General features: G+C 40.9%; 1 protein-coding gene across 1 annotated transcript in view; it reads left to right on the plus strand.

The window, feature by feature from the left end:
- Positions 1 to 26,747, plus strand: part of glis3 (GLIS family zinc finger 3) — a 558,527-nt gene that overhangs the window by 451,577 nt on the left and 80,203 nt on the right. Inside the window, exon 10 of the mRNA XM_060846791.1 lies at positions 24,140 to 24,305. Coding sequence (XP_060702774.1) covers positions 24,140 to 24,305 — 166 coding nt within the window. The remainder of the gene's footprint in view (positions 1 to 24,139; positions 24,306 to 26,747) is intronic.

The raw sequence follows: 26,747 nt of genomic DNA on the forward strand, positions 1-26,747 counted from the left end.
TCTCACTGTCTGCTGAACTATTGCTCGCTGTTAATTATATGCTGAGGTTTGGCTGCTAGTGTCCAATGACAAGGCTCCTTAAATGGTTTCCTGTTTATCTGCAAATTAATGGCAAGAAGCATTACAAGTGTTGTTGATGACCCTAGGATAACCAATCCATCTCTTGTACTTTGCCTCACATCTTATTCCATCTAGTGTTATTGAAAGTAAGGAATATTGTGACTGGAGTGTGGTGAGGTATCATAACTTGACAAACTGCACTTTGATCTGCTATTAGTTTGGATTCAACAGTATATCCTTAGGTAGGATGATTTGTTTTCGTCTTTGATGCAATGTGGACAGGGCTTATTTGTCTCTCATGTCTAATGCCCATGGATTAATGGCTCACAGGACCATCTCAAAAAGGCAGTTTAGAGTCAACCAATTTGTAATCATACGTAGGCCTTCCTTCCCTGACTATCTTACCTGGTGCCAGGCACCATTCTTTCTGCCACTTTGTTCTAGGCAATTAGCCAACTGTCACATCCTGCCAGTATTGTGTTGGAAACCAACTGGGGCATGGAAGGAGGGCAGACTTTCCTCTCTCCTCATTGAACCCAATAGATTTTTTTTATGGCAATTGTCATGATCGCCATGTCTTAAACTAGGTTTCAACACCAGACTTTAGTAATAGCATTTAAATTCCAAGAGCCGCTCCAGTAGGACCAGTGATTGGTCCTCACCACCTGCCAGGCCTAGGTGTCTGGATTACTCATTCCGTGACATAACCACAACTCTCTTGTCTCCATAGATCTTGGCATTGTAGAAGCACATTACAGTTCCCATTCACTTGAAGAATCTTTTGAAGATACATTGTTAGCTCCTAACAATACCGAAAACAACTAATGCTTTAATTATGTTTCACCGAGCGTAGAAAATACTAAAAATATGTTAAATATTCAAACAAAGAAATAAGATCACTGTGGAAATAGCAAAAAAATAGAGTTTGGCATTCATGCACAATTTTAATAGTTAGGACTTGCATCTAATATTATAAAACTAAGTGCCTCCTTATGGCAATCATTATTATCATTGATTGTCTAATGAACAAAGGCTATTCAGGTTGAGATTACTCACTGGAGTTTAGAAGAATGAGAGGTGATCTCACTGAAACATATCGGATTCTTAAGGGGCTCGACAGGGCAAATGCTGAGAGGATGTCACCCCTCATGGGAAAGTCTAGGACCAGAGAGCACTAAATTAAGACTGAGATGAAGAGGGATTTTTGCTCTCAGAGCGTTGTAGTCTTTGGAACTCGTTGCCACAGAGAGCTGTGGGAGCAGATCCTTGTATGTCCTTAGGCTGAGATAGATTCTTGATCAGTCGGAGAATCAAGGGTTACAAGGAAAAGGCAGGAAAGTGGATGTGAGGAATGTTGGATCAGCCATGATCTAACTGAATAGTAGAGCAGGCTCAAGGGGCTAAATGGACTCATCCTGTTCCTATTTCTGATGGTCTTGTTGTCTTACCATGTATAGTGATATATGCATGATGAAGGGCCACTCAGAAGATGGAGATGTGGGACCACTGCTTCAACAGAAATATCAATGTTCTATGTTTTCATTGAATATTAGGTTATGTTAGGATCCACAATATTGTAGATATAAATGGACATTTATGTAAAGCCTCCATCTAATCAAAAATGCCTACTCCATGTTGCATGTGCTATATTTTCAGGTAATCCATTCTGGAAAGGTAAATCAAAGCAATGCACTCTCCGGGTCTTCCCTCTATCCCACCCCAGCCTGAACCACCCCGGCAAAGGGTCTTGGTTGCCAGTGGTCAGTTCGGGTACCTGCTGGGCCAGAAGTCTTTGAATAAAGATGAGCTATAGCACCTGTTTGAACAACACCCTCCAGATTATTGGTTTGCACGCTGCCTCATGTAACCATGTGCCCCATTCGCTCCCGGCCTGCCGATGGGGACATTGAGTTAAAACTGAGAACTCTCCATCCAGTCAAAGGTGACACAAAAAAACTGCAGCGTTTCTTCTTCTGATGTGGCCAGACCAAGGCTGCTCAACATTCACTACAAAATTGTAAATCAATATACAAGAAGCATTATCAATAACCAACTGAGAAATGTCCTCATAATATGTTTCAAATACAACTTCAGAAAATGATCAAGTGGAGCTACCAATGTGATATTTTCTAGTTCAAGCTCCAACAGCATGGAAGCAGGCCATTCAGCCCATCGAGTCCGTACTGACCCTCCCACTCACACCGACACTCCCTACTCTATAACTGCACATTTACCAGGGGTACTCTGTCCATGTCTGCACATCCCTGATGTGGAGGTGCTGGTGCTGGGCTGGGTTAGAAAAGGTCAAAGATCAAACGAAACCAGCTCCTCCATGAGGTGTTAATGAGAGAGGAAGACAATTCTGTGTCTACAGTCTTCCTCTCTCACTAACACCTCATGAAAGAACAGAACTCAGAAAGCTACTGTTTTCAAATAAACCCATTAACCTGTAACCTGTTACTTGATTTTTGACCTTGCACATCCCTGGACACTATTAGCAACTTAGCATGGCCAACCCATCATTGGACTATGGAAGGAAAAATCAGAGCACCCAGAGGAAACCCACACACACGCACAGGGGGAACGTACAAACTCCACACAAGTCACCCTAGGCTGGAATTGAACCCAGATCCCTGATACTGTGAGATAGCAGTCCTAACCACTGAGCCATTCTTTCTGCATGTGAACTATTTACAGTCTTTACAACATCTAAGTTGCTAATTTGATTCAAACGTATTGCCAGAGCTCTGCTGTAAGTGATTAGAAACTAATTTGAGATCATCCAAATCTATATTCATAGAGAACTTTTCATGATCAACCAACCAAGTGCACATTCTGTGTTTTAATCTGTACTGGAGTTAAGCTCGCAACAGGTGGTCAAAGAGCCATTTACTTAACTCATAACATCAGCGAGTGCTGATGCATTTAAATTTCTTTTTCATGATTCACATTCATGATTTATCGAATTTTGAGAAGCGAAAGAATTATGTATCTCTGTTAGTTTTCCAAGAAAAATTGGCAGAGACTGGAAAATAGATCAATGTCTCACTCTGTCATTTTGAGGAGTAGCAAATGGAAGGGATTTTAGGATCAAACAGAATTGATTTAAAAATACAAGCTTAAATTTGGCAGTAAAAAAAATACAGTATATGAGGAAATGAACATGGTGATAATTGGAAAATAAATTTCATTATCACATATTTATTGGAGTTGAATCAACCACAACATTGATGAAAGAATTAGATTAGCACTGACATAGAAAAGTATGAAGACTTGAAGAAAGGGCAAAGAATTTGGATGAGAGAAATTGCTCCAGTAGGGAGATTCTACAGGGATATCAGACTGAATGGCCTCCTTGTTTAAGTAGAGACTTCCTGTCAAGAATTGAAAGTAAGTTAGCAGGAATATGTTTTTAAAAAGAAAGACTTGGTTATTAAAAAGCAGACAAAAGAATTTTGCCTCTGACAATAATAATATGCAAAAAGGTTTCAAGTTCATAATATCATGTGGTACAACTTGCTCCATGTGATATAAGGATGTATGTTGTGCAGAAGTTGTCCAGGAAGAAATCCTAAAGAACTGAAAATTCTAATATTGTTAAATAAAGAAACAACCATTTCAATGGAGCTGCTGTGAGGAGTTGATGCAATTGCAATGACAAATTCCTTACAAACTTCTCACAAGCTCAAGGACCTAATGGACTACCTGTGTTTCAAATTCATGCGTTCATAAAGTGGGAAAATCAGTATCCTGTTCCCGCCTTATCTCCATTACTCTTGATTCCACGATCCTTGAGCGATCTATCCAACTTTTTCTTAAATGAATCCAGAGACTGAGCCTCCACTGCCCTCTGGGGCAGAGCATTCCACACAGCCACCACTCTCTTGGTGAAGAAGTTTCTCCTCATTTCTGTCCTAAATGGCCTACCACTTATTTTTAAGCTGTGTCCTCTGGTTCGGCACTCACCCATCAGCGGAAACATGTTTCCTGCCTCCAGAGTGTCCAATCCTTAATAAATCACTAAACCACTTTGATGTGCTAAAGTTTAGACTAATATTATAAAAACGTGCTTATGGAGTTGAAATATGGTATTTTATGTTTGGTGTATGAGTCAGAGATATACAGCATGGAAACAGATCCTTTAGTCCAACTCGTTCATGCTGACCAGGTATCCCAAACTAATCGAGTCCCATTTGCTAGCATTGGCCTATCTCCTTCTCAACCCTTCTTATTCATATACCCATTCAGATACCTCTTAACTGCTGTATTTGTACCATCCTTCACCACTTCCCCAGCAACTCATTCCATACACGCACCACCATATGTGTGAAAAGGTTGCCCCTTGGGTCCCTTTTAAATCTTTCCCCTCTCACCCTAAACCTCTGCCCTCTAGTTCTGAACTTCCCCACCCCGGGAAAAGATATTGGTTATTTACTCTATCCATGCCCCTCATGATTTTATAAGGTCACCCCTCAGCCTCCGACGCTCCAGGGAAACAGCCCCAGCCTACTTAGTCTCTCCCTGTAGCTCAAATCCTCCAACCCTGGCAACATTCTTGTAAATCTTTTCTGAACCCTTTCAAGTTTCACAACATCCTTCCAATAAGAAGGAGACCAGAATTGCACACAATATTCCAAAAGTAGCCGAACCAATGTTCTGTACAGCTGCAACATGACCTCCCAACTCCTGTACTCAATACTCTGACCAATAAAGGAAAACATACCAAATGCCTTCTTCACTATCCTATCTACCTGCAACTCCTCTTTCAAGGAGCTATGAACCTGCACTCCAAGGTCTCTTTGTGCAGCAACAAAGATCCCTAGGTCCTTACCATTAAGTGTATAAGTCCTGCTCTGATTTGCCTTTCCAAAGTGCAGCACCTTGTATTAAAATTAATCTAAACTCCATCTGCCAATCCTCAGCCCATTGACCCATCTGATCAAGATCCCGTTGTAAACTGAGGTAATCATGTTCATAGTCATAGAGATCTACAGCTCAGAAAAAAGGCACCTCAACCCATTCTGTCTGCATTGGTGAAAAACAACAATGTACCTCTTCCAGTCCCATTTTCTAGCACTTGGTCCATCGCCTGGATGTCCTGTTATCACACATGAACATAAAAAAGACATCTATACATTTAGAGAAAGTTAACCTACTTTGATAAGCAAAACAGCATTGCTGTAGTTTTGCTTTAGGTACTCTTGAGACACTTTCCTCTCATAATTTTCACTGAACTTCTTTTTTTCTCTTCAAGAATTGAAGTAGTTGAGTGGATTTCAGCCCCAAGTACACACAGTATTTTTTTTATTTAGCCTTCATTGAGACAAAAGCCATCATGCCATTTAATTAGTAAAACTCATGACATTTCCACTTATTAACTGGATTAAAATCAATTACATACTGAGTTGTACATTGCCATAATACTGGTTCTGTATTTCTGCATTACTTTACGAGCTTCATCGATTTAAAAAGTCAGGTTTTCATTGTATTCAGGCCAAACTGGGCAATGCCTCACATTAACAGTCTTACCAAACTCTAAACAAGGTACTTGATGGCTTATCATAAATCTAGCGATTTTCTCACAAAATCATGTTTTGCCACTTGTTTTAAGAAAAAAAAACACATTATTACAAAAGATAGTAAAAAATGTAATAATTTTTTTTTAAAAGTTATTTTATATTGTTCGGTTTTGGTTACATTGATGAATGTTGAAAGTGGTAGTGAAACAAATTCATTTAGCAAGGCAGACGTACAGTCTATTCCGTGATTTAAATTTGCCCTAAATATGTTTTCATTTTCTGTCTGTATTTTTGTTCACAAGTTAATTAAATACAAGCAACTTGTTTTTATTGAAGTAGCTCAGCTAAAATAACAACATATACAGATTGACAGAATATAGACTACCTAATTTCAGTTGCAAAAGCATTATAAGCATTATAAGGCCATTTGTTTTGCTTGTTTGTATACATCTAAAGGTATTATAGCATGAAGAATTTCCCATGGCTATAAAATATAGACCTGGTTCCTCAACTGTAGTTCCAGCCTGAGATCAAATATCAAATAAACTGGAAATTCACAATCATCCAAATTACCTTTGCATTGCAAAGTGAAGATCCGGTCATTATTGAAGAATCTGGAGAAATGCAACTAAACTCCATATGTTCCATTTTATTTTACCACATAAAGATCTATCCTTTAGACACTAAAGATCACTTCATTCAAATTTACATCTCTTCTCAATCTGCATGTGAAATGCATGATTACATTTTATGTAATTTAACACTTGTTTTTTAAATTTACATTTCTGCTGCGAAACTTTGACCAGCTACAACTGGTGCTGAGAAATAGTGCCTGCTATTTCCATCTGCCATTTGTCTGAGGACTGGCATTTCAGATTCACGCTACATGACTGATTTCACAGCCTGTTATTACAGTGGGATGTTGGTCAGTTCACAGTTTGATTGATAGCTCCAAATTCTTAAAGTCTGATATGGTGGATAATTCACAGAAGCCCTTCAGTGTGGAAGCAGGCCATTTGGCCCATCACTGACCCTCCCAAGAGCATCCCACCCAAACCCACCTTCTACCCCTGCATTCCCCATGGCTATTCCACCTAGCCTCCATATTATGGTCAATTTAGCATGACCAATCAACCTAACCTGCACATCTTTGGATTGTGAGAGGAGACGCGGAGCACCCGGAGAGAATGTGCAAACTCCACACAGACAGTCGCCCGAGGCTGGAATCAAACCCAGGTCCCTGGTGCTGTGAGGCAGCTGTGCTAACCACTGAGCTACCATGCTGGATGGATGAAATAGTGAAGGAAGGTGAACACGTTGCATTTTGTTTCCTCAGGTCGTATACTTTTTTCGAAAGAATGAAGTAATAGACACTTTGGCCTGAATGTTTGCAGGTGCAAAGGGATTTGAGATCTAAGCCTGTTTCTAAAAGCCCCATTTCTGAGTGTTGCCCACACTGATTATCCTGGGAAGGAAATGAGGGCGGTTTGTGCTTTACATATCCATATTTCATGGAGGTAACTGCACATGGTAGCATCAGGCAGATCACAGCTTCACAAGTGGGGAGCTTGAAACATAACTTGTACACTTTCAAGCAAATCTAAAGTTGCACAGTTCCTTGACAATGCAGGATATGCTTTTAAATATTTATCGTAGCCTTTTAAATAGGTCCAGGCAATCTTTGAGACATTCAATGTGTCTTTTGGGAGAAGTAGGTTGCCTGTTAGGTTTGTTGAAAGTAGACAGGAATGTCCGCAGAAAGTGAAGCTCTAAGTTAGAAAGAAAGACTGGGAAGACTGGGACTTTTTTCAATAGGGCCTAGGAGGTTGAGAGGCGACCTGATAAAAGTTTATAAAGTAATGAGAGGTACATTATGATTGATGGTTCCATGTGCTGATTAAAGCTTTGAAGTTAAACTATGAATACAAATACTTGTTTTAATAAAGGATTAAGTGGTTGAAGAAAGTTAAATGTCATGATTGGGTTTTCATTAAATGTATTGTTTTTAAACAGTGAATTTAGGAGGCAACTTCAAATGTATCTCAACATGGGTCCGAATAATAATCTATAATAGATAGTGGGCCAGTGGAAAGTGTAGGAGCAATGGATGATGGGTGCAGGCAGGAGTAAGCATTAAGTTGGCAGCATAACTATAAAAGACCAAGGGTTGGGTGAAAGTATGAGTTGACATGGTTGGGGCAAAGCGAGTGTTTCTGGGTATGAAGGTGAGGTCTGAAAGGATTTTGTTTTTGTTTTTCTGCAGCTGTGACAATGACCTGGATTACCCATAACCCACCTCTGTGCCTTAAAGCTCCCCGAGACTACCCCAAACTCTCTTCAGCTGACATTAGGTCCAAATTCCACCCACAACTTTCAGAAAGCCCATCCTCAGTCCTGTCCTCACTGACTCAGAAGGCGGTGAAGTTAACATACACCCCCTGAAATAAAAATATCACCATTTGGGACATTTGTTTCTAAGTTTGGAATTGTGAAATTTGCCATCTCTGCATTCTTAATTTGAGTAAATTCGGGGCCAACTCAAGAATAGATTAAATAATTGGTTAAGGAAAAAGTAGATGAGGTGACACTGAGATGTATTGCTGATATATTCATAGATATTTTCTAATCAACCTGTTGAGGAACGTTATTACACACCTCTGGAGTAGGTGGGACTTGAACCCAGATCTTCTGAACTAGAGTTAGGGACGATATTACAAGATCACTTGACACTTGGAAAAATAGGGTCAGCATATCTTATTTCCATATGAGGAGGTTAAAAACAGGAATTTCTGGGAGTTTAGGCTAATTTCAATGCTGAGATTTCAGAGTATGTCTTGTAGCAGGCATGGTACACATTTTCAATCTATTGACTTAAATTATTTGAAGAAAATGAGGTTTTTTTTTCATTTTTAACTAAAATATTGTATGCCCAAAATGGTTAATTTAAGTATCAGTGTTATGGATCAGGTCAAATCTCAAAATATATTGAGAATGTAACCGAGACTTAAGCTTTTTATTATTTTAAAAATTAACCTGAAGTATTGCTATCCAGCTACAATTTGATTGGTTAAACAACTTGACATTAAGTAAAAAAAACACTTTATTCCAGCACTGTAGATAAAATACAGCAAAAGAAATAGTAACAAAAAAGAACTGGTTTAGCTATAACTCTTTCAAAATTCTTAACAAAATAATAGATACAGCAACTATTACTAATTAACTGTTCCAATATAGTAACATCCCATTAACAGATCCCTGACAGAAGACAAGTTTAGAAAATAGATTGTCTCACATACAACTCCAGCAGCAAGAAGAAAACTCCCAGCTTTTAGATGTAATCAAAAAAAAGGAAAAATAGCTTCCACTTGTTTAAGACCTTGTCATCAAGTGTTACTGAAAAGCTAAGAAACTAAAAATTCAGATTCTGTGGGAACTTGACCCCATCCATTCAGGCTGCTTCTATTGTTCCATCTTTAAAAAATAGATTTACACAACTGTTTGAGTTTTCGACACACAGATCGGCACCTCTGTCTTAAAACCTTTCTTTTTTAAAAAATAGACCTTTTTAAAGCCATCGTGTCATCACAGTCAATCCCTGTTTTATTTTCTGGTACACAAAGGAACCTCAATTATCCAAAGGACACAGGTGGTGAGTATTTTGTTCTGTTAATCGAGTGCCAAATAATTGATGCCTGATAACAGAGTTAGCCATGCGTTGGGACCTTGTGATCTTCTTTAGATGATCTGAAGTTTGGTTAATCAAATACCAAATAACTGAGTTTCATCTGCACTTTTCAAAATTGTTCTTAATGCTTTGGAGCATTGTAGAGTTGTAAAGACCCTTACCTGCTGCCTGTTTTAATTAATGGAGCAGCTTCTTAAATGTGCATGTTTTGCATTTACAGTAGTAATCAGTCAGTCGACAAGTGTTTATTTTCTTAGTGATGGAGTGCAAGAGGATGTAGTATTGTTTGCAACTAAATTAGCTAAGCGTTTGTATCAGAGACAAAACAGTTCTTGTGCTGTCACCCTGAGAGGGACCTGATTCAGATGAAAGGATCTGTCTAGTCATCTGCCTGTGGATAATAAACAACGGCTACCAAAGGACTGAAAGGAATTCAGCCTTTTGTCTAAAATAACATTTTCTATACATTATTAATGCTTTGATGATGAGGGGATTAAAATGGTGAATCCACTTCCTTTAGCCAGCTGTTTTTTCATATGGCAGACATTGCAAAAATGAATGTCAATATCCTGCTGACTTCTTTTTTAAAAAGGAAAATTAATATATTTTAATAACAAGGGCCTGAATTCTCAAAACTGGGAATTTGTTTCCATACAACAATGTAATTGATTTTTTTTTAACTTCCAAAGGGCTTTAGCTCAAGACTTTAGTCTTGAAAACACAGACACAAATGGCTAAATCCCTTGTCTCTGTTTTCTTATTTTAATATTATTGGCTGATAGATCCTTGAAATTTGCCTGTGGGTTCTTGAATACCTCAGCACATTACAGTATTTCACTGTGCAGAAATCTCTCCAATATATGACCATTCCAGTTGATATCTGGCTCTTAAGATCAAATACGGTTTCTTTATTGTAAGTCGGTGTATGTTTCTAGGATTGCTGACAGTAGGCTTCGAGACATGTTATTCAATCAAGCAATTTTTATTGAAATCAGCAACCACAAAAAGACAGAACTCTATTAGCTTTGTGGGAACATTGCCTTAGACTCAGTCCCAGATAGATGCTATTCTTTTTAATTCTCTGAATGCAGCACAGATTGGAATGACCACCAAATGTGGACCTATTTAGGCTCACAAAATGCATTGCGACAACTTAAGATTTGGAGTTTTCAGATTTCCTAAATATCAGTCTTTAAGGTTATACATCAAAAACGTAGGTCGAGAATGCAGGCAGTAATCTCTGTGTCAGAATTAGTGGGCCGGAGGCGTACCTGATATAGTGCCTTAGGCTTCATTTACCGAGACCACAGGGGACAGGTGTTTGTTGCTGTTGTGTCACTGGCAGTGGACTTGAAGCGAAGCCTGAGAGGAATGGAAGCCATTGAGAAAAGGATCATAAGGAGAGGGCAGGGGTGATCAGGAGAAAATCGGAATAGTCACCAGGAATTATAGTGGAACAAAGAGAACCATTTATTCAAATCCCCAACTTCACAATCAGTTATTTAACATTTTTTGAAGTTACCTTTTTAGTAGCAACCTGCACATTAAGACCACGTAAGTGAGTGACACGGTGGCAACGTGGTTAGCACTGCTGCCTCACAGCATCGGAGACCCGGGTTCAATTCCTGCCTCAGGTGACTCTCTGTGTGGAGTTTGCACATTCTCCCCGTGTCTGCATGGGTTTCCTCCGGGTGCTCCAGTTTCATCCCACAGTCCAAAGATGTGCAGGTCAGGTGAATTGGCCATGTTAAATTGCTAGTAGTGTTAGGTTAGGGGTATGGGTTGGTGTGGACTTGTTGGGCTGAAGGGCCTGTTTCCACACTGTAATCTAATCATAAAATATTTTGCTGAGTCAAGACCAACTGCACACAGGATATCTGACCCTTAACCAGGGTCCTCTTAAAACTGTGAGGTCCCCTATTTGCTAATTCAAAGAACCATTCACCTATTTTATGTGCAGACCATGAATAGTGCTTTTTATGCTTTTACCAACATAGCTATCAATGGACTGCAGGAATGAAGTGAGTGCATGTTCCCTGGCTTCCATATTGCATTACTGGGCACCTGTTTTAAATCTGTAAGAGAGTTGCGGTGATATTGAGTTTCTGAGCCCATGTTCTTTTTCTGAAACTTCCTCCCACGATCAAATTAAAGTGTGTGCGTTCATAGAAAGAAAAAACACAATCAATTAAAGGATTACATTTAAATTTTGTTCGACACAATGGGCTGGATCTTCCCATATTTTGACTGTGTGTCAGTTTTGGGGAATTTCAAGGTTAATTTAGATATTTTTGAAAAAATGTAAGTTAAGTATGACTAATATAAACTGATACAACAAAAGGAGAGTGGAGGAACATAGGAGTGAGCAGAAGTAACTGTTGAAATTATTGTTGGTTATACATTGTGCATGTTTGTGTTAGCTCCATTAGCTTAACATTACAATAATCGAGATATTCCTGCACTTCTTTAAAATTAGGTTGTACTTCTGCACCACAGTTTGTGAATTGAAAATGTCCAACGTCACCTAGCTAAGTAATTTTCCTGAACACAGTAAGGTTTAAAATATTAGCAAGTATTGGAATTGTATCCAACGAACACAACACTTCACAAGCATTGACATTGCTTCAGACTTAGTGCTGTTGAAGTCTATTACACAGATGCCTAATAAATGTCACTAGTTAGCAATATGGCAGCTGAAAGTATCCAGTATCACATAATTTATATTACAGTGAGTGTTAATATGGTATTGTCCATTTTTCTCCACGAGAAAATAAAATATACACAGTGTGGTTAAAAATGCATTCCTCTCATCTAATTAATGAAAATGCTGAGGGCACGATCTAATAGGGGTCTCAGCAATGTGGGCTATGATGGGATTACTGGCAAAATCAGATGAGAAATCTGGAGAAGTGGACCTCAACACTGGGAGACCATAAAACCATAACATATAGGAGCAGAATTAGGCTGTTCAGCCCATCAAGGTAAAAACAATGACTGCAGATGCTGGAAACCAGATTCTGGATTAGTGGTGCTGGAAGAGCACAGCAGTTCAGGCAGCATCCAACGAGCAGCGAAATCGACGTTTCGGGCAAAAGCCCTTCATCAGGAATAAAGCCCATCACATCTGTTCTGCTATTGGATCATGGCTGAGATGATTCCCAAACCCATTCCACTGCCTTCTCCTCGTAACTGTTGACTCTCTTTACTAATCCAGTGATATCAAGTACCTGCCTACACTTTTATACCTACCATAGGTGCTTGGTTTTCACTGGGCTGCAGCCAGTTGTCAATTAAAAGGGGTTGTTGCTTGTTAAGTACTTCGTTAATGACCCAACTTACCTTGTTCATGTTCAATTTCTGATCTTACCAAAGATGCCAAATAAAAATGAGATATAATGGAAAGCAGAACAGGCCCCTAACGATTCAGCTCATCGCTGGAACTACCGGACCCACGTTGCACACAACACAAACAGTATCTCAGAGCCTGGTCTACAGTTACCTGCTATACACATCCCTGAGCCATGGACATTGGTATTTGACTGTCGCTAATCCTTCCTGACTATTGTGGCCCCTCTCCAATCTAGCCTTTAGTCAAGAGGGTACTTTACTGTACAACCATCTGCTATGTCTGTCTCACAGCTACACCATGTACCTGTTTGTTGTATGTGTGGCAAGCATGCAGCCATATCGCACTGTCTGGTGGGAGTGCGGAGGGCAGGGGGCAATGTTTTCAGTAAAGTTTATCAAGGCACCAGTCAGTCAGGGAGTCCCAGCTCAGTAAGGCAAGGGCAGCCTCTGATAACCATCCGTTGGGGGCTGCAGGCTTTGGGCAGTGTTGGGGGATATTACCCATGAGGGAGAGGTCCACTAAGCTATGAATAGATTCCCTACAGTGTGAAGAAAGGCCCTTCAGGTCTGCACTGAACCTCCAAAGAGCATACTACCCAAACCCAGTCCCCACCCGACATTTCCCACTTCCAAACCGCCCTAACCTGTACACCTTTGGATTGTGGGAGGAAACTAGAACACTCAAAGGAAACCCACACGGACGCGGGGAGAATGTACAAACTCCACACTGACAGTCGCCCGAGGGTGGAATTGAACCCAGGTCCGTGGTGCTGTGAGGTGACAGTGCTAACCACAGAGCCACTTTGGAGTCAGTGTTCAGAAGGAGTCTGGCCTCAAGGTGGTGGGGGGGGGGGCACGGGCAGGGTGGTGGTGGAGGGGGGAGATGGGGTGGGGACAGTGTGCAGCCACAGCTGGCATGGTCACATCCCATGTCAGGAGCTGGGCGGAGAGCTGGGCAGTTACAGGTCCATGTAACTGGGTGAATGGGGACCCTTGAGCTCACGCAAAGACAGTGAAGTCCATATGAAGGAATACAAGGGAGGGCATCGGGATGTTCAAGGGCTCACTGACATGTTGAGGCAGTGACTGGAAGTCTCTGTCCAACGAGCACTTCCATCATGCTGGCAATCAAAAAAAAAAGCCCAGCAGGGAATGAAAAGGCTGAGACAAGACTGGGAGTGCATGGGATAAGCGACTCAAGCTGTGAGGGTGGGGCTGCAGGATCTACCAATATTTGGGCTTTTTAAAAGGAAATGGCGTTGTTTACAGACACAGGCTCTGTCCAGGACACAGAACCGCAGGGTCCCTAAAGCCTGGGCACCCAGTACCATCCACTCCCTGTTTGCAGCACACCTTCCTGCCCCAGATATCATTGAGGACCTCAGTGACACCAACACTGGCCATTCCTCTGCAACGCAGTGATTGTATCGACTCAGGTGATGACCTCTGCTTAGGCTGCTAGAGTCTAGTGGCATGGCCTCCTGGGCCAGTCCTCTCCTTTACACCATCTTCTTGACCAAGAACTTCAGGTCCCTGGTGGAGATTCATGGTGCCATTTTTCTCTTCTCTGCTTTCTTCAGCGGGCATTCTGAATCATATAGGGCAGCTTCAGAACACCAGTGCACAATTGGGTGGCACAGTGGGGAATTCAAAGATGATACAGGCACAAGGGATGCTGGTCTCTCAGCAGATATCTGCTGAATGGCGAGTTGTCCTGGGCATGGCATTTAGTAAGAAAGGCCCAGAATTGGAAGTGAGACAACATAGTGGCAGGGTGGGCACATGAATGAAGCAACATTGGTGAGATATTGTCAGGAAACTAGCCAGGCCCCACAGAGAAAATGCCACCCTATAAGTTCAACTAGAAGAAAATGAGGACTGCAGATGCTGGAGATCAGAGTCGAACGTGTGGTGCTGGAAAAACACAGCAGGTCAGACACTATCTGCGGAACAGGAGAATCAGCGTTCGATGTTTCGGGCATCAGCCCTTCATCAGGAAGCCATTCCTAACGAAGGATTTATGCCCGGAATATCGATTCTGCTGCTCCTCAGATGCTGCCTGACCTGCTGTGCTTTTCCAGCATCACACTCTCGACCCTATAAACTCAACCCAACTGTAAAACTCAGCCCTTGGTGACCAAGAATGTGAACTATTGACAACATGCAGATTATTTACTGTGAAAACTGTGCTAAAACGTGAAATTAACTATTGTCAACGAAAAGGTTCATTTTGTACTTTGTTTCAGTTTCCAAAAGCACAATTCAGCAATGTATAAGTTGTGCGATATTTATTATTAACACCTACTGAAGATGTGTGTAATAATGTATTTCATATTAATGTCAGAACACATGGGACTGGGGCTGGGTTTAGTTTGGGTGGCCGTTTGTGATATTGACGGATGACAACAGCGTGGGTTCAATTCCCATATCGGTTGAGATTACCATGAAGGACTGTCCTTCTCAACCCCTCCCCTCACCTGAGGCACGGTGACCCTCAGGTTTAACCATCACCAGTGTCTCTCTCACTCGCTCACTCTGTCTCTAATGAGAGAGCAGCCCAATGATATTAACTTTCACTGGGACCTGCATCTGTAAAGTTCCAGAAAAGTCCTCACTTACCATTCCTTAAATATAGTTACGTTCAAAAAAGCCTGGAAAGTCGACTGAGCCGAAATTACAGCTAAAGCAGAATTAAACAGTGGAGTGCTCTGCTTGCACAGCACCAATCCAAAAAAGACAGAAGGAGAGTTGGTAACAAGCTAGTCAACGGAAGAGAAGCCTGCCCCAGTGCTTGATGACGCTATGGGTGGGTAACATTAGGATAGAATAACCATTCTACCATGTGGAATCTTATCAAAGGCCTCGCTAAAGTCCCCATCCCCAAACTCCATCAACAGACACATTGACCTGGACACCATATACAAACCACTACAGCTGAAACTGACACCCGGAAGCGGCAAGAACAAACCAATATAAATACTGGAAGAAACATCAAAGCAGCGCTTCACATGAGGCTCCAACAGCACTGATGATGTTCCCTAGCCAGGGAACGAAACGTTTGCAGCAAAAACTTCCAGCTCGGCGAGCAGAACCACAACAACGGATACCCGAGCTACAAAATCTTCAATCAGATTTTAAAGCCTTGCTAAAGTCTATGTAGACAATGTCTACCATCCTACCTTCATCTACATTCTTAGTCACCTCTTCAAAAAACTCAAACAGTTTTGTGAGACACTATTTCCCACGCACAAAGCCGTGCTGACTATCCCTAATCAGCTGTTGCCTTTCCAAATGCATGGAGGTAATGTAAATTCCAGCCTCTGCAAATATCCTGGCCACAGATACCCATTTTCAAAACAAAACAAGTTCTAAATCAAAGTTCCTTGATAATTTTTAAGTTTGATTTATCAATAATTTATTCCTTTTAAATTCTTAAGGTCCATTTTAAAATGTTTCAGAATCTGGTCTTAACGTTCACAAATTATCAAACTGCTCTACACTATCACCTAAAGTAATATCGAATGATGTGGAGGTGCTGGTGTTGGACTGGGGTGGACAAGGTCAGAAGTCACACAACACCAGGTTATAGTTCAACAGGTTTATTTGAGATCACAAGCTTTCAAAACACTGCTCTGAAAGGCTTCACCTGATGAAGGAGCAGCGTTCCAAAAGCTTGTGACTTCTATAACCTGGTGTTGTGTGATGTCTGACCTAATGCAACATCTTAATGAGAGGACTATTTCTTAGCTCCTCTCCCTCTCATACAAAGTAACAATTAAGCAGGTGTTCTTCTATTACACTGATTGAAATTATGAGGGAATATCAAAAGTATCCATAATTCCATCTCTTGCCAGAAAGTGACATTTAAAAAGACAATGTTCTTATGCAGCCTCAGTTTGGGCTTACAGATTGTTTATACTGAGTGGTTTTCTGTTTTTACATCATTGAGCCCAATTTTTATTCTCTTCCTGCAACACTTTTGTCAGAAAGCAGCCAAAATGTCATTGTTTGTTAAATTTTCAGATAATCATTATGTCATCTGAGCATGGTGGTCTCATAAACATGGTTTACTACAATTTTGGAAGAAAAATTAAAGCAGTGGAAGAAATTATTCAAATATAAATGTAATTAAATCCACTGAGAGCAGAACATTCCTGGAAATTTCCGCCTACTTAAAGTAGAATTTATCAATATTCTGCTGTTCTTTTCACCGGGGCAGTAATTATTAAACATGCAAATGTTGAAAGTGTACATTTACTGGAGACAATCTGAACAAATGTAAATTAATCGATAAATACTGCTTTTCTTAGAGAGATGGGAGGATCATGTGAATACTTTTTATTTGTTGCAAGTGCACAGTTGAGGGAGGACTCCAAGTTGAGCTTCCAACCATGATCCGTAAGGACACCAATGCTATTCAACTCTGCATCCATGTCAGCTCATCTGATACTGAAACCCTCATCCATGCATTTGTTAATTTTAGATTTAACTCTTCCTAACTGTTCCCAATCCAGCTCCCAAAGTTATAACTTAAAAACAGTCTTTATAAACTTAAGTCTCCTAAACCTTTATTGTCCGCATTCTAATTGTATGAAATCTCTTTCACACATCACCATTGGGCATGCCAACCAAGTGTGGTTTTTAATTAAATAACACTTTGATTTTAAAATTCTCATCCTCATTCTCAGTTAGACCATAAGACCATAAGATATTGGAGCAGAATTAGGCCATTTGGCCCATTGAGTCTGCTCCACCATTCAGTCATGGCTGATATGTTTCTCGACCCCACTCTCCTGCCTTCTCCCAGTAACGTTTGGTCCCCATACTAATCCAGAGGCTATGTATCTCTGTCTTAAATACACTCAATGACTTGGCCTCCACAGCCCTCTGCAGCAATGAATTCTACAGAGTCACCACCCTCTGGCTGAAATTATTTCTCCTCATCTCAGTTCTAAAGGGTTGTCTCTTTGCACTGAGGCTGTAACCCCAGGTCCTAGTTTCTCCTACTGGTGGAAACATCTTCTCCATGTCCATGCTGTTCAGGTCAGGATTTCTTCCATGGTTTGCCCTACCCAGTTTTATAAGTTGCTTCATGAGCTCCAGTCCTTCAATCCAGCCAAATAACTGCACTTTTTGAATTCTAACCTCGTCAGCATCCCACATTTTGCTCCATCGTTGTACGTTTTCAGAAGTATACATTATTCATAAATTTGTTGACAGTACCTGACACAAGGTTCACTTGCACATTATATAAAATGCCACACAGATCAGTTACTTCATTTGGAAGGTGTTGTGCCTTGCCATCACAGTTTATATTTACAATGTGAATTTGTATTTCAGATCAAACAGTCTCTGGTGCATAAGGGACGAAGGATTTTACACTGTTTTCAACTTGGTATACTATGGTGGTAGGATTTTAGGCACATTGAATCTTACATGCTGCTGCCCAAATCTTTAATGCATCCTTCAGTCCTTATCCCAGGTCCCCTGCAATATGCAACTAACATTAAGCTCCATGTGCATCACCAACAACAGCCCACACAATATGGAGTACGGTGGTCCACAGCTGCTTTGGATGAACCTCAACAAAAGCCATTAAGTGTTTTTTTTCCAGAACCTCCAGGATTGTATCCACTGGATCTTCAAAGAATAAGCAGAGCTCTCATAGAAACCTATAAAATTCTAACAGGGGGATGGACAGGTTAGCTGCAGGAAGGACGTTCCTGATGGTGGGGGAGTCCAGAGCCAGAGGTCTTGGTTTAAAAATGAAGTTTATACCTTTTCAGGCTGAGATGAGGAGAAATTTCTTCACCCAGTGAGTAGTGAGCCTATGGAATTCACTGCAACAGAAAATGGTTGAGACCAATACATTGTGTTTCCAAGAAGGAGGTAGATATAGCTCTTGTAGCTAAACGGATCAGGGAATATGAGGGCGAGGGCAGGATTAAGGTATTGATCTCGATGATCAGCCGTGATCATAGTAAATAGTAGAGCAGGCTCAAGGGGTTGAGTGGCCTACTCCTGCTCCGAGCTTCTATGATTCTATGCTTAAATGCTTTCAGTTGAAACTCCAGACAAAAAGGAAAGATCTGACAGGAACTGTCCTTCTTGTCACCATCCAAACTGTGTCTTGATGCTTGTTTGGCTGTTTTGGCAATGAAGCATTCTGCCAAATGTGTTTGTCCATGACCTGAGAGAATTACCCAGCAGGATTCACTGTCTCCTTTTCACACAGTGTCTCGGGGATGTTACCAGTAGACGTCTGTCTGATGGGTGTGTGGTCACAGAGAGTTTTCCAAGCAAACTTTTCCACAAGGTGGAAGTGATATTAAAACAGAAATTATTGGAGAAACTCAGCAGGTATCTGTGCAGAGAGAGAGAAACAGAGTTAACGTTTTGAGTTAAGTGACTGTTCTTCAGAACTATCAAATGAGAACCACTGGACTCAACATTAATCCTGCTTTCGCTCTCCACGGATGCTGTCAGACCTGCTGAGTTTCTCCAATAACTTCTGTTTTTGTTTGTTTCAGATCCCTAGCATCCACAGCTCTTTGTTTTAAATCAATTCTGGGTCCTATCCCTGCTTTGTTACTCTCACAATACTGCTGTTTAAAAATTCAAATGATCTCAGTGGCCAGGAGATAGGCTTGGCACCAGTTAGAAGGGAGGAGTTGCCAGTCTGGGGCCAAAGACCAGACAGGTAGCATCCATGTTTGGGACAACTATTGCTTTACCAAAGTGAATGGGCGGCCCTTCAGAGGGCTATGAAGCACACGCAATGACCCAGTGGTCACGTTGATGTAAGTAGTTCCAGGAAAACGTTGGTTATGGAATCATCGAGTCATACAGCATGGAAACAGACCCTTTGGTCCAACTCATCCAATCAAATTTCCCAAACTAAACTAGTCCCATTTGCCTGTGTTTAGCCCATATGTCTCTCAACCTTCCCTATTCATGTACCTGTCCTAAATCTTGTAACTGTATCTGAATCTAAAGCAGAAAAGCTTTATTTGTAAAAACATGATAGTTATACACTCATGTGTACACTAATGTGTACCAGATTGTTCAGATTCCACAAAGTAAGGTTTAAAAATTCAGTTCTATACCAGGCAGAGTCCTCAACAACCTCCTTAAGGAGCTTTGAGGATTGTAAACTGGTGGCCAACAAGCTTCCTGTTTGCTCAAATCTAACCAGTCCTTTGAAAATTACAAAATTATAAAAATGACAAACTGTACCAGTGTCATCAGGATCAAGATGACTGCCAACACTGCAATTGTCAAATCTCACCCACGTTGGTATTGACCCCTTGTACTTGGAAAATCCAACACTGCGTGTTTTTGTGTGAGCCACCCTTAAACATGGCCATTATGTCAGGGTAACTTTGGATATTTCCTCCCCCTCTATCCACTGCATCAGTTTAACCAGATGAGAAGAGGAACAAACGCTTAAACGTCTCACTGTTCATGACTGATCTGCCAGGTAAACTAGAAAGACACAGGGACAATTCTTGTTAATAATCCATCAAAGTGTTGGTCTACCTCTCTACCAAGAAGCCAGATCATCAATCATCTGGTGCACCAGACTGACCAACATCAGATTTGAGTCATTGACCTGCATTTGAGGATTGAATTATTTCCAATCTTCCATCCAAGACATGGAATGCTTTACCTCTCTCCAACATTCTCTGTGGAGGACCATTGCCATGTCGTTGGTCATTACACAGCAGACAATCCAGATATGAGCTCTGTAATACCTCACTGGTGGGTTCAAGTGAAATAAAGCTGATGGATATGTTGTGCTGAATGGTACCTCAGACCTATTCAGATACAATTGCCACTTTGTAGTTGTGCTTATCTGAGCAAAAATAATCAGCGATCAACATGAACTGACTGATGGGGAAGCATGACACCACAAAGTGGAAAACCATATGGCTGCTGAATATTATTGGTCCTGTCCTCACCTTCCACAAAGTTGGGGCCTCTGTTTGGTCAAATTACATTTTTTCAGCATTAGGCTTCGATTGACTAAAGGTGAGATTGCCCCACCATTTTGGAACAAAGCACCGCTTCTGAGAGCTGCCACTAGGGAGAAGTGATGAGGCTGTGAATTCAGGCAGTCTGTAAAAAAGCTCAGATGAAGGCAGGGTGTCATTGTGAGGCTGCTGGCATTGACCAGGCAGCGTGGTGGGAATAATGTGTGAGGGAGTTGGCCTCTCCTGCACGCGGCCTGTCCAAACAGGAAGTGCCCCTGTAGCCTGCACAAAGACAACACGGTGGAACCCAGAGGGACAGATACATGGGATGGTCTCCCCCACTGCAGGTACAATTCCAGCTGAAACTGAATGAAGCCCTTGTGTGGTAATCAATTGATCATTTATGAGCCTCAATTAGCTCAGAGGCAAACACTTTACCCCAGGTATAATAGTTACAGGACACAGTAGGTAACAGTCACAGTGCTGTTGTGATCATAATGGATTTTATGTCCCTTCTTGTGCATTTATGCCCTCTGCCATAATAGTTGTAATTATCCACATTTCACAAAGTGTCAGTTCTTAGCTTTAGATCTCTGAGATACAATAATTTGAAGGAAGAGTGTCCTTAGATTATTGTCACACAGTGACAATAGATTATTTTATCGGTTTGCTGAAAATTACAATTGTTGCATAGTGACCACAGAGGGATAACCAGGGAACAACAGGAGGAAGAAAAGTTCCACTTCTCAATATGGTATTAAAAGGCCACTGGAACAATCTACAAATATCCTCCTCTATTGAATCTTGTGTGCAAAATAAAAAATAGTTGACTTATACAAGGTCTGAGATGAATATGTGTTGCATTTGCAGTCCTCACTTTCTCCTTATAAAAGATCTGACCAAAGAAATGAAGTTTAAAGACAAATAGTGTTGACATGGTCAACAATGGGCTCTACACATATAGATGTTTAATGATTTCTGAAAGAAATTAATTTAAATAACTAAATGCTTTACAAGGAGTGTCGTTCTTTGTAAGTACTTAATCCTTTGAAATTTGCTTCCCATGGTTGCGAAGGCGTTTAGCACACCTGCCTTCATTGCTCAGACCTTTGAGTAAAGGTGTTGAGACATCATGTTGAGGTTGTACAGGATGTTGGTGAGGCCTCGTCAGGAGTACAGTGTCCAGTTCCAGTCATCCTGTCAAACGAAAGATATTTAAAATTGAAGAGGGTTCAGAAAAGATTTACCAGGATGTTGCTAGGAATGGAGGGTTTGAGATATAAAGAAAGGTTAGGTAGGCTTGTACTTTTTTAACTGGAGTGTAGCAGGTTGAAGGGTGTTTATAAAATCATGAGGGCCACAGATAATGTCAATAGCAAGGGTATTTTCCCTAGAGTGGGTGACTTCAAGACTAGGGGCCATAGTTTTAAGCTGAGAGGAAGAAGAAGGACATAGGGACAACTTTTTACACAGAGAGTAGTTCATGTGTGAACTGCCAGAGGAAGTGGTGGACGTAGGTACAGTGACAATATTTTCAAGGCATTTGGATAAGTACATGAATAGAAAGGTTTGGGGGGATGGTGTGCCAAATGCAGGCAAATGGGACTAGTTTAGTTTGGGAATGCGGTTAGTGTGGACTAGTTGGACTGAAGTTTCTGTTTCCATGCTGCATGACTCTGACTCAATAAGTACTGTTTAGTACAAAGCTTTAACATCAGCCTGTTACTGTATTAATGTCTGTTTCTGTAGAAATGAAACCAAATATTACAAATGTGTAATGAGAAAAGAGCTTACAACCAGATCCTATACTCTGAAATTCTTTATAATATCGCAAGTACCAAGTCCAAATTAACCTCAGAATCTCCCAGTTGCACAAGCTCCAAAATTACTGATCTGTTCTCCTGCCGTGCCCAATCAATTGTTCCACTTGTCAATCATTTTAAGTATCTCAGAACTAACTTTAAAGCAACTCAGCAGCAAAAAAAGAGGTGATTTTTACTAATCTGAAAGATCCAGACAATGAACAGAACTCCCTTAGGCTGCACTTAGTGTAAATGTATTGCAGCAGGCTTGCCATTATTGTTCTGCATACCACAGGATGTTACAAGTGTATTTTGTTACCGATAAATCATTTCACCTCTCATTGTGAGTGAAAAACCCAGAAACACTTCAAAATTGTTTCTTGTGTAAGTGACTTATTAAATGTAAATGTTATTGTAAAGCATCTGCATTTATGGATTCCATGTTTTACACAAGACTGCAAGATACCCTAATTAAAATTTTTATAAACTGTTTTCAGTAACTACTCAGACTTTTTTGACAATATTTATTTCTGTTGAAAATGATGTTTGAAAGTTTAGTGACTACATGTCAGAACCAGGAGAATTAGTGTTTCATTTTACAGTTAGGACATCATAATAAATAGTCATGAATAATCTTGAATCCTTTAGTAATATGTTGAAATATGAGTATAGATTTCTCTTGATACATGTTCAGTTGTTACTTCAGAATACACAAGCTTTTGGAATGAGAATGGCCCCTACCTTCATGAACATCTAAATCGGTCGTAATTCTGCTTTCATGCAGATATGGCTACTTGGAGCAGTCAAGCCCAAGAATTTTTTAAAAATTGCAACAATCTAAAACAGCTCTCATTACTACACACCTGACAGTGGGAAAAATACTTCCCATTCATCCAGCCAATGCAGCTTTATTTAAATCTCCAACAACTTGCGAACATAATATTGTGGATTATAACCTTGCAACAGCCAAAATGGGGTGGACTCTCAACAAATTTTACGAGATGGCATGATCCATGCTGGTGTGTACCATGCCAACGCCCCTTTCCCCTTTGGGAGAAAATGGATATGACCAGGGATGGGGGCAGGACCTCCAACTCTGTCAGTGACCCACCATTTTTAAAGGTTTAAGACTCCACACAATCTGGAAAAGGGCAGCAGGTCAGGCAGCATCCAAGGAACAGGAAATTCGACGTTTCGGGCATAAGCCGTTCATCATTAAAAGTAGACATGGAGGCGAAGGCAGTGGAAGAATTGTTCAATGTCTCGCCGCGTGTTATAACAATTCTTCTGCCGCCTTCGCTCCATGCCTACTTCTAATGATGAAGGGCTTATGCCCGAAACGTCGAATCTCCTGCCCCTTGGATGCTGCCTGACCTGCTGCTCTTTTCCAGCAACACATTTTCAGCTCTGATCTCCAGCATCTGCAGACCTCACTTTCTCCACACAATCTGGCACAAGATGTAATAAAGTAGATTTAATTTCTTTATTTTCATTATTCTGTCATGCACTTACATTCTGGATGACATGTATTTATAGTCCTCTCATCAATTTTTGATAATTGTACTTTCAGATTCATAACTTACGAATATTTATGAGATTTTTTTTCAATTGTTGGAAGTTGAACCGGATCATTTTTCGCATCAAGCCAACATTTGTTAGAGAGAGAGATCATTTGATTTCGCAACGACTGCAAGTGTTTGAGAATATTTCTGCCGATATTTCATAATGTTACATTTCTGTGCCTCTCTTCAGGAATATTTTCCAGCACCCATTCAAGCCGATGTGGAACAGCAACAGGTATTATTCCTTCCAGCCATCCCCCAAGCCAACCTTCCCCTGTGCATAATGTGCAAGGGAGCGCCCACAACGCACAGACGCAGCTCCCCCCACTCCCGGTGGTGGAAGAGGGCAGTGAGAGGTAGGTGAATGTTAGATTTCATGGATTGGATGTCGGTTTCATCAATACTGGCTTTATATCTGATATTAGAAGCCAATTGTCATTGGCATTTTTTGATAAAATTCTTGAACTCCATGAAGTGAAAATAACTTGACAGAAAACTTAGCCAATGAGCACTGATTCTGGGTTCAATAACCAACAGCTTTAGCGTTTCTAAGATGAGTTCTGTTTACTTTTTCATGGATGTTGCTGGCAATTAGCATCCCTAACTGCCCTTGAGAAGATGGTAGTGATCCACCTTTGAGAATCCCTGCAGTCTGTGTAGTGTTGGTACGCTCACTGTGCTGTCAAGAATTGTTTGGGTTTTGACCCAATGACTGTGAAAGAATGTAGCTACAACTCCAAGTCAGAATATTGTGTTGCTTGCAGGGTAACTGGCAAGTAATAGCCTTCCAATAGACTTATAGCCTTTATCCTTTAAGGCAGGTAGAGGTTGTGAGATTGAAAAATACAGTCGAAGGAATGTTGATGAGTTGCTCCACTGCATCTTGTTTATACCAGACACTGTTACCATTGTGATTGATAGTTGCTAGAGTGAAGATTGAGGGTGGTGGGTAGGGTTGTTTTGTCCTGGATGTTATCAAGCTACATGTGTGTTGTTGGAACTGTATTCTTCCAGGGCACAAAGGCAGCATTTCATCAAACTTCTGACTTGGGACTAAACAGAACATAGAACATTACAGCGCAGTCCAGGCCCTTTGGCCCTCGATGTTGTGCTGCCCTGCCATACCAATCTGAAGCCCATCTAACCTTCACTATTCCATGTACGTCCATATGCTTGCCCAATGACGACTTAAATGTACTTAAAGTTGGCAAATCTACTACCGTTGCAGGCAAAGCATTCCACACCCTGACTACTCTCTGAGTAAAGAAACTACCTCTAACATCTGTCCTATATCTATCACCCCTCAATTTAAAGCCATGCCCCCTTGTGCTCGTCGTCACCATACTTGGAAAAAGGCTCTCCCTGTCCACTCTATCTAACCCTCTGATGCATATAATATAAATACAGTGTAACTAAAGCAGTAATGCAGGCCACATCATTTAAAATATTCTCCTCTGATCATTCAGGATAGTAAGTAATGAAATAGGCAACTACAACAATGATGTGAGATGTGAAGATCAAGCAGAGTGTGGCCGAGGAGGAGAGAGATAGAGTCAGTGAAATGGGAGTGAGGTGAAGAGAGAGACAATGAAAGGGGAGTGAGCAGGAGAGAGGGACTGTGCGATGGAGTGAGCCAGGACACGTACACACAAGTTAAATGAAAGTTAAATTCAATTCCTTAATTTCGCCCCGTAGCCTCTTCTGCTTTAATGAGTAGGATTTAGGACCTCAACTTTATCTGACTCTGATTCTTAAGCAAAAAGGCAAAAAAGGGTTTATTAATGTTTATTGGCACTTTTTAAAGATCATTTGTTCATGTCATCAGTTTATTCCTTTGACATTACTTATTGTTGATGAGCAGGTTGTTGACAATCTCTCCAGACTTAATTTTCTATTGAGATGTATACATTCGTGTTTCATGTTTTGCCAACCAAAACCTCAGGTAAATAGCTGCTAGTTTTCACGCTGATAGGGAAGGACAGTTTTAAAAGTGCAGTTGTGCAAATAGTTTTACTTTTCGCAGGATAAATGGGAAGTGTTGGAAATGCTCAGCATGTCCAGCAGTAACTGCAGAGAGAAACAAAGGTCAGAGACTGTCTGTCAAAACTTTTGCAAATCGTGGACCAGAAGTTTGACTGTGATTTCTCTCTCTCTCTCTCTCTCTCTCTCTCTCTCTCTCTCACTCACTCTCTCACTCACTCTCTCTCTCTCTCTCTCTCTCTCTCTCTCTTTCTCTCTCTCTCTCTCTCTCTCTCTCTGTCCCTTCAAGTTGCTACCTGGGTTTGCTGAGAATTTCCAGAATTTTCTCTTAACATTTCAGATTTTCACCATGTGAAGTAGATTGGTGTGATTGGAATAATTTGATTAGGGATAGTCAACACAGTCCTGTGAATGGTAGGTCGTGCCTCACTAACCTTACAGAGTTTTTTGAGAAAGTGACAAAATAGACAGAAGAAGGTAAAGCAGTTGAAATTTCGGTATTGAAGGTGATTTAGCGGTTTGGATCAGATATTGGCTAGCTGAAAGAAGACAGAGAGTGATTGTTGATGGTAAATGCTCATCCTGGAGCTCAGTTATCAGTGGTGTGCCGCAAGGATCCGTTTGGGTTAATAAATGGATGACACTAAGGTAGGCAGAGTTGTGGATAGTGGCAAAGGATGTTGTGGGTTACAGAGGGACATAGATAAGATGCAGAGCTGGGCTGAGAGGTGGAATGCAGAATTATGTGAGGTACTTCACTTTGGAAGAAGTAACAGGAATGCAGAGTACTGGGCTAATGGTAAAATTCTTGGCAGTGT

The sequence above is a fragment of the Hemiscyllium ocellatum genome, chromosome 2 (genome assembly GCF_020745735.1).
Source record: "Hemiscyllium ocellatum isolate sHemOce1 chromosome 2, sHemOce1.pat.X.cur, whole genome shotgun sequence".
NCBI classification, from domain to species: domain Eukaryota; kingdom Metazoa; phylum Chordata; class Chondrichthyes; order Orectolobiformes; family Hemiscylliidae; genus Hemiscyllium; species Hemiscyllium ocellatum.